General features: G+C 49.0%; 1 protein-coding gene across 1 annotated transcript in view; it reads left to right on the top strand.

The window, feature by feature from the left end:
* ANKRD11 (ankyrin repeat domain 11) overlaps positions 1 to 9,452 on the top strand; it is a 137,727-nt gene that overhangs the window by 106,323 nt on the left and 21,952 nt on the right. The window contains 2 exon segments of the mRNA XM_023761098.1: positions 8,754 to 8,924; positions 9,134 to 9,337. Of these exon segments, the coding sequence (XP_023616866.1) occupies positions 8,754 to 8,924; positions 9,134 to 9,337 (375 nt within the window).

The raw sequence follows: 9,452 nt of genomic DNA, 5'->3' as shown, positions 1-9,452 counted from the left end.
CTGGTTTGGGACAACTGGGCTTTATGAGGGGATGCATGTTAGCACTGGCCAAGCACCGAGGTAGAATGAGAAAAGAGTGAATGAGGGTATTTAGTAAGATGCAGTGTAGAGGTGAGGTGGCTAATGGCTATGAGATTAATCCGTCAACCCCATAATGGAGACTGAGGAGGGGACAAGGGTCCCAGCGAATTTGGAGAGGGCAGAATAAGTGGCCCCAGTGTCAATTAAAAAGGAGATCGGCTTACCTGCCACCACAGTTGTTACCCGAGGCTCTGTCCTGGTGATGTAAGTCTGTTGGGCCTTGTCAGGGCCTGGGCAGCTTCTTTGGTGGCCAGTCCCAGGAGGTCTGGGAGCTCCATACTGGATCCAGAGGGCGGCCTTGCTGGACTGGCTGAGGTCCGACCTGGAGGGGCCAGACTACAATCTAATTTCCAGTGGCCTTCCCTTCCACACCTGGGCAGGACCCAGGTGGGGGTCTTGGGTTTGAGCAGGACTTGGTTGATTGAGTGTCTTTCCTTGTTGCATTTGAAGTATGGGCCTGGAGGAGGCTTAGCCCCTGACTTACCCTCCGTAGGGGTTCATGAGAGTAGTGGCTAGGAGCTGGAAGGCCTCCTTCTGGTCCGCAGCCTTGGCCTGATCTCGCCTTTGTTTTTGGATTTGAGTCTCCTCATCTCTATTATTAAAGACCTTAAAGGCCGGGTTAACGAGATCTTTTTGAGGGGTTTGTGGACCTCTGTCTATTTTTTGAAGTTTATGGTGTGTGTTAGGGGCTGATTGGGATATAAAATGGGTGTTCAGAAGAAGGGTTCCCACTGGGGAGGTGGAGTCTAAGGTGGTCAATTTCCGTAAGGCTTCCATGAGGTGGGAGAGGAGAGCTGGGTTTTCATCAGGGCCTTGAGTGATTTCATTAAGTTTGTCACATTCCTCAGTAAAGGTGATCAGGTTGGTGGAAAAAGATCTGAGATGCCTCTCAATCTGTGCAAGGTCGGACATAGAGAATGGGACATGGACTCAGACTATGCCCTCAGTTCCTGCTACCTCCCTCAAGGTTGGAATTTGCATGGGAATAGAAGAGGCTGTTAAGGAATATAGCCTTTGGGTGGCCTGAGAACGAGTGTTAGATGGGGAAAGGCTGTTTCATAACTCATGTTCTCAGGATTTGGGTTCTCAGAGACTTGGGGGAGAAGGTAGTTGCTGATTAGGAAGGTCTGGGTTTTGGGAGTCTACTGCAGGTGAGGGAGGCGATGTATAAGGGGGTGGAGGTCGGTGGCATGCTGGGTCAAAAGTAGATTCAGAATCAGAAGTGTTAGGAGTATGATGTTTTGTGTGAAGGAGAAGGATCTGATGGGTAGAGCCAGGACTGAGAGAGAGGATTGGGACTGAAGGATGAAAAAGGCCTGAACATAGAGAATCTCTGACCATTTTCCATTGCAGTGACAGTAATTATCTAAATTGCTCAGTGTGTTAAAATTAAAAGTGCTGTTTTTAGGCCATTGAGACTTATTATCTAGTTTATGTGATGGCCAAAACGGCGGTGTTACAAAATAAACTGAGGTGATTGGGCATGATCCTCCCCGCCGCGAGTGCGCAGCAGAGGGAGTGTGGCGTGGCCCACAAGAGAGGAAGGGTGAGTGACAGACCACAAATCCAGGGTAGGCGTCCCTGCTGCTAAAGAAATCACCATGAGAAATCAGAGGTGACCCTCTGGACTGGGCATCCCCAATCCAGAAGCTCCCAAAGCCAAATGGCTGAGGAGTCTTCTGGCCTAGTGCTAGGACTTTTGAGATGAGAGACTTTCAAGAAGTCAGTGAGAGAGAGTGGGCAGAAGACCCGGGGCAAGGGAATTGTGGAACATCACTCACCTAGAGAAGATTGGCCTGTGTGGGATGGAGAGTCAGCAACGAAGAAGGAGAGATTCCTGGTTTGGGAGGGCCCATATGAGAGGGAAGCCCAATCATGTCACCTGAGTAGGATTTGGAGGTAAGCCCAGGTTGAGCTGCCTACTGCTCTCTGAGTAGCAAACTTGGGGTGACCAAAGCCAGGGCAATGGCTCCCCATCCTTGTGGAACCCTCCAGGGTTTCAGCACCAAATGTTAGGGTCGCCGAAGGAGGAGTGCATGAGGCCAGAATGGTGAGGGATTACGAATTTATTCAATCATCTGCACACCAGGTGGCTGAGCCTGGATGGCTCCAACACCCCAGTGATGGGAGTCAGCGGTTTTTAAAGGACTTTGGCGGGCTTTTTCTGGGTGGAGAATTCTCTGTACAGGTCCAGATTCTGGGAAGTCCGGAGGGGAGAGATAATGGTCTTAGCAAGGGGTATGTGGTCTGAGCAAGTGGAATGTCCATTGTGAAGAGGCCTAAAGGTCAGTTCCCAGGGGAAGGGGTATTGATTCAATTATTTGATCAGCCCTAACAATGATGAAGAAATCCATCCTGATAGAGAGATTCAGCCCCAGGGACTTATAACACCTTTGGATGATTAGAGAGTGTAATGAGAGAAAATTGAAAACATGATCAAGGAACAAGATACTGTCAAAAAAGATCATGTAGATTAAAAAAAAAAAAATATATATATATATATATATAATGGAACATAAGGAAATTATCACTGAAATTAAAAATTCAATAGGCAGATTATATGGCTTATTAGGAATGACATAAATAATTATTATCAGAAGGACTCTTTTCCTTGGCCACTGTTGGTATTGCTCAGTCTTGATCTTCCCTCCCTGCCAATCCTAAACCTTACATTCAGGAAATTTCCTCTTGGTTAGGCGCTTCCCTTTAAACCAGCGGTTCTCAACCTGTGGGTCGTGACCATCGGAAAACACATATAGCATATCAGATATTTACATTATGATTCATAACAGTAGCAAAATTACAGTTATGAAGTAGCAACGAAAATAATTTTATGGTTGGGGGTCACCACAACATGAGGAACTGTATTAAAGGGTTGCGGCATTAGGAAGGTTGAGACCACTGCTTTAAACTCTTCTAATTGATGCCCTGTGGTCAAAAGAGTCTTTGTCAGTTACAAACACCAGAGAAATTGCTCTACATCAAGTGATGCACCTTCAGTCAAACTGTTAAAAAGCCCAGAATTCCCAGAGGAATCCAGTTTTCCAATTGATAATAACAGAACAACAAAAAGCAAATGTGAAATATCTCCAGTGGCCTGTGTTCTACAATCTACTGACACATGGAATTTTTTTCTTGCTCTGAAACTACTTGGATATTTCCTACTTGAAATAAAATTGTGTTTTTTGTTTGGCGGGGGGGGAGGAGAATTAGTGAATTGGAAGTTTTAACTAAAGAAATTGCCTAGACTGAGGTATAGAAAGAAAAAGAGATAGGAAACATGAAAGACATTATGAGATGTGTGTGTGGAAAAGGACTGAGGCATGACATTAGCATCTAACCAAGGAGAGATGTGGGGGCACTGGTGCTCAGAGAAGACAGAGAACTTCTCATGTCTGTGAAAACAGGAGTCCTAGTTCAGGAAGGATAGTGCATTATGAGCAAGGGAAAGATTACACATGAATTTTATGATGAAATTACAGAACAACAAGAAAAAAAAATGCTAAAAATGGCCAAGGAGAGGAAATGTTGCCTACAGAAAGCAATCCAACCTCCCAGTAATTTTGTGGAAGCCAGAAACTGACACCACCCCCACAGAACTGGACTGGTTCTAATGGGTGGGGAATGTCTGGCCCGTGAGCTATATAAGGCTTGCAAAATCATTTGATCTGGCCCTGCCAGGGTATTAGGGGTGAGTTAATTAAATGTTTGACCAAATATATCAGGCTAGTTTTTTTTTAATATATTTTATTGATTTTTTTACAGAGAGGAAGGGAGAGGGATAGAGAGTTAGAAACATCAATGAGAGAAACATCGATCAGTTGCCTCCTGCACACTCCCTACTAGGGATGTGCCCACAACCAAGGTACATGCCCTTGACAGGAATCGAACCTGGGACCCTTGAGTCCCCAGGCTGACGCTCTATCCACTGAGCCAAACCGGTTAGGGCAATCAGGCTAGTTTTTAAGTTGATAAGTTTTTGTATGGCCCATGAATCTACACTAATAAAAGACAAAAATGCTAATTGACCATACCTTCGCTACACGCATCAGCCAACCAGAGGAGTATGCAAATTAACCCAACAAAGATGGCTGTTAAATTTGCATACTGCAGACAGATCCCGCTGCACCGCCCACCCCAGCACGGGATCCGGGCCTGCCGTTTGCGGGGCGGGGCGGGGTGGGGTGGGTGGCAGCGAGATCCCCGGCCACCAGGGGAGCGGGCCTAAGCCAGCAGGTGGTTATCTCCCGAGGGGTCCCAGACTGTGAGAGGGCACAAGTTGGGCTCCGCAGGATCGGGCGTGCCATCTGCCACCAGGGGAGCGGGCCTAAGCCAGCAGGTGGTTATCTCCCGAGGGGTCCCAGACTGTGAGAGGGCACAAGTTGGGCTGAGAGACACGTTCCCCCCGCCCCCGCCAGTGCACAAGTTTTTGTGCACCGGGCTTCTAGTTATGTTATAAATATCCAAGTGGTCCTTGGCAGAAAAAAAAGGCCCCACCCCTGCCCTAGATGCTCACTCTGTGTCCTTGCTGCCAGAATTCACTCTAACTCAGACAGGTCTTTTCTCCTGTGGATGCATCTGAGTTCTATTGGGGAGTGAGACTTAGTCGCAGGAAGTGGACTCTGAGCGCTGACTCCTGCACACAGAGGTCCCTCAGAAACATCTGCCCTTGGCAGTCCTACTCCCCTGGGAAAAGGCCCCATTCTAGTCAGACAGCTGCAGTAAAGAATGCAGCAAAAGTGTGTTCTAGAACGGATGGGTTGAGAAGGAGAAAGGGCTTAGTAGGAAGCCCAGTGATGGCCTGGGGAGGGGAGGGATTCTTGCCAGCTGGGTGGCCATATACCAAGAAGGCCTGATAAAATGTGCACCGACTTCACAGAGACCAGAGGTGAACATGCACAAGAATATAGGCGTTGTAGAGACACAGGGTGCTGTCACATCACCATGTTTTCCTAAAGATGATGTAGGGGGATTGGCCAGGCTCATGTGAAACCATCTTTCATCCATCAGCTTAAGAGGAGTGCCACAGCTGACATTGGAATACCAGGAACAAAGTAGGAATGAGAAAGATAGCAGACAGACTTGAGGGAACAGGAAGTAAGAATCTCGTAGGAAGACAGCCCTGCTCCAGCTGTTGGGATCATAGGCCCAGCTGTTTTCCACCCATGCTTTTCATCACTCTGCCTTCCCTGGAATTCTGCCTCTGGATATCACCTGCAAAGCCCTTGGAGCTGTTAAAGCATGTGATAGCTGCTCTGCAACCCTTCCCCCCTCCCACTCCCAATCTAAACGTGGGGGGATGTTTCATAGACTGGCTTGTTAGAGCCATACCTTCGACCTCCACGTGCTGCTCAGCTGTCACATAGAACTACCAGTTTTCCACTCTGAAACTTGGCAGATGCCATTTGGAATTCATATAAGTTCTACTTTGTTTCTGGTTGGATATTACAAATAAAAAAATAGCAGAATGCCAAAGGATTTGCCATTTGTCCCAAGTGTTCCTCCTCTTGCCCTGAATCCAGCATTGCACTGGCCAGTGAGGGTGCACATTGCCCACCTGGAGTAGGAGGCAGATTTTATAGCCTCCCACCTCTGAGAGGTTGGCCTTTGCTAACAGGACATAGTGGGCCAAGGCTGGGCTGGGAGGTGTCTGGAAGGAGAGCAGTGGGATCACTTCTGTAGCATTCAACAACACCCTGTGTGCATGGTGGGCCTCAGCTTCATGGCCTCATTGAGGCTGGGCCAGAATGGAGAGGCTTCCTCTGTCGGCAGGGCTTCTGCAGGCTCTCCTTCCACCCCAAGACTCACAGCCTGGCCTGACTCAGACCCCTCAAGGTACTGGTAGCTTTGAGTGCTTGTAGAAAATGATATTACACCCAAGGCTCTTGTGGGGCAGCCCAAGGCACCTATGAGGGTGTGAATTCATCCCCAGGAGAGAGTCTGCACCCTTCCCTCAGCATCATTGAGAGCGCTTACAGCTCATGGCCACGAGAGAGAGGGAAGACACAATCCTGCCTTTGCTGAAGCAGAGGCAGAGGGAGGGATGGTTGGTAGAGTATGGAGAGGTGCCGGGCCACCAACCGCCCAACACACAGGGCTTTCTCCACACTCCATCTCTGACCTTTGTTCCTGCCTGAACAAAGGTGCCATTGGGTCCTGCTCTGCAACCAGGGACAAATTTACTGCAGAAAGCCTTCTGGGTAAAAGGTCACAGATTCTCAGCTGACACTCTCAGAAAGTGTGCGGTGAGCTCCTGGAGGTCCCTGTCCTGCCTCCTCCTACCTTCTTGACCCCTAAAGAGATTACTGCCTGCAATGGCACTTGAAGACAGTGGCTCTTTTGCCTTCTTTCTGCTTGGCTCCTCTGGCATTTTAAAGTTGCTGTTACATTTACCCTGAAGACTTACCACTCAGGCCCTGCCCTCCCCTGGGTCCACCTAGCACCCTCCACATCTGCACACAGCAGAGAAGCTATACCTCTGAAGTAATTAGCAGATGTCACCCACAACCAGGAATTCTCCACACTGCTTTTCTCAGGTTCTGCTTTCATCCTCTTCCCAGTGAGCTTCCTGTCTTCATGGCTCTAGGTGAGGGGGAGGCAGTGGCCTTGTGAACTGTGTATGTTTAGCAGGGGCACAGTGATCAAGAGACGCTGAGAGGCTAAGAGGCTGACTGTTTGAGACCAAGCAGTGCTTCCTGGGAGATTGGGCAGAAGTGGGGTCCAGCTCACAGAGTGTGGGGAGAGTGCATGTGTCTTCATCCTGCGTTCCTGTGAGGGAATTACAGTGGACATTCAGAACCCTGTGCTGGAAACACCTCCTCAGTGGTGGGGCATTACATCTCTGTCCATGGAGGGGTCCTGGTTGGTTTGTGCTTGTGGAGAACTGCCGAGGAGGTGGGTCCGGCCTTCCCACTGGTCTTTGCTTCTATCATTATTTGTACCTTGGCAATGGAAAATTCCGTCATCTTCATCATTGGAATGTGTCATGTAAGCAAGCAGCAAATGAGCAACTGGGTAAATGTAGAGAAGGCAGGCAGAGCATGGAGCGGCTGCAGAGATTGGAGCACTCAGCTGTGTAATAGCATTTAAACCAAATGATTTGGATACTATGACTTTCAGTCATTTCAGAAGTGGGGTGGAATTTATGAGAGTGGCTGTGCCAGAACTAGTTCGATATCCTGTACAGAGACTTCCTTGAGGCTCTTGCCTCTGGGATATATCGTGAGGCCCTGTTGCTTGGAAAGGAGGTTGTAGGTAGAATTGGAGATGCATAAGCCAGGGTCATCAACAAAGATTATTTCTGGAATTTACTTCCTTTCTCAGACTTGTGCTTGTGGCTTGGTTGAAAATTAATTGTTGCTGGTGATGGTGACCTGTGGTGCCCGAGTTATCACCTCAACTCATAAATCAGCATTCTCACCAAGTCACAACTTTAGTTTTTAAAAAGGCAATTTAAAATACATTTTAAAGAAATAAGTTTATGAAAATCTTTCCTTAAGGAAATAAAAATGATGGACATGTTTGTGGGGCCTGAGGTGGTGAATAGTAAAAGGAATATTATCATTTTGGGAAGGAATGGACAAGGTGGAAATGTGATCTGTTTAGTCCTTGATTCACATATGTCACCACCTCTCTAAGGTCAAGCCCCCAGCCAGGGACCTGAAGATAAGGGCTCCTTGGATATGCCAAGTGGGAAGCAAGGGTAACATCCCTCAGAGGAGAGTTTCAGAGACCCACGTCTCCTTTCCTGCCTGCAGCTTGCACCCTGTGACCTAGAACACCCTGCAATATCTTGGCCCTGAACAGGGTCTCCACCCCAAAAGCATGGGCTTTGGGGGAGGGTTCTGAGGCTCTTGATGGACCCCAAATTTCCCCTCAACAGGAGGGTGAGGTGAAGGAAGAAGGCAAGCTTTTACCTCCTGGAGTTGGGGGTATCTTTTCTCTCCCTCAACCCCTGCCTCTTTTAAAAGAAGCAGCACATGCATTTCTGTTGAATGTTGACAGGGTATTTTATAATGGGTGAGATAGGTGGAAGATTTGCTTGTTATGAGGAGGCTAAGACGGGATGGCCGCGCTGTTCCATCGTGTCTTGTTAGTGCTCTGTGTTGATGCCTTTAGATGCCTCCAGCTCAGTCCATGTCGTGGTTCAAGGCGGGTTCGCTCCTCGAAGCGCCATGGCATGAAATGGAGGTGCCTAGAAGCAAGAAGAAAGGTACAGTACTGCAAGTCGGCCTTGATCTGTTTATGTATTTCTAAACTATGTTTGCCATTTTATGTCTGTACTGTTTGGAGGCGGGACGGGAAGGAGGACTTGAATTACAGACACGTGTATTTAATAGATGGAGACCTGTCCTGTGTGAGCCAGGACATTGGTGATCAGCTGTCCCCACCGCCTTGCACATGGTGGGTGGTCTGGGGAGGCACCTGGAGCCGAATAAATGGTTGGTGGGGGCCTCATCTTAGCAGGCTTCATTGGTTAATAACAAGGTGTTGGAATTGTGTCTCACAGTTACACTGGAAGAGGTGATGATGGGCAGCAGGAGTGTTGCCAACTCTATTCTTTCCCTTTCCCTGTGAGGTGGGAGGCAGGGGCTCTGAAACTCCAGGTAAGGCTCTGGGTTCCAAGGACTCCATGGCATGAAATATCCCCCCTCTCCTCCACCACCTCACAGAGAAGCAGGGTCCTGAGCGGAAGAGGATTAAGAAGGAGCCTGTCACCCGGAAGGCCGGGCTGCTGTTTGGCATGGGGCTATCTGGGATCCGAGCTGGCTACCCCCTCTCTGAGCGCCAGCAGGTGGCTCTCCTCATGCAGATGACAGCTGAAGAGTCTGCAAACAGCCCAGGTGAGACACCAGGATGATGGATGGTGGGTGCTTTCTGGGACTGGAGAGGCTCTCTCCCTGGGGATGGGCACCCATGCAAAGCCATCCTCTTTCCCTCGTGAAGACAGCCCAGGTTCTGGAAATTTCTACAAAGCAGAGAACACGCCCAGGCCCAGCCTCACTGGCTCTACCCCCAGTAATGCTCCACCTGTCCTTTCCTTGGCCTGCAGTAGATACAACACCAAAGCATCCCTCCCAGTCGACAGTGTGTCAGAAGGGGACGCCTAACTCTGCCTCAAAAACCAAAGATAAAGTGAACAAGAGAAACGAGCGTGGGGAGACCCGCCTGCATCGGGCTGCCATCCGGGGAGACGCCCGGCGCATTAAGGAGCTTATCAGTGAAGGGGCGGATGTCAACGTCAAGGACTTTGCAGGTGAGCACTCACAGCGCCCAGGAGACGCCAGGGCAGGGGAATCCTGCAGCAAGTTCACAGGCGGATGTAAGGCTGGCCTCTAGAGATACAGAGCTCTCTGGCCAAGTGTCATCAT

This window comes from Myotis lucifugus, unplaced genomic scaffold (assembly GCF_000147115.1).
Source record: "Myotis lucifugus unplaced genomic scaffold, Myoluc2.0 scaffold_198, whole genome shotgun sequence".
Taxonomy (NCBI): Eukaryota; Metazoa; Chordata; class Mammalia; order Chiroptera; family Vespertilionidae; genus Myotis; species Myotis lucifugus.
The sequence above is the reverse complement of the archived record's forward strand: the minus strand, read 5'-3'. Positions and strand labels throughout refer to the sequence as shown.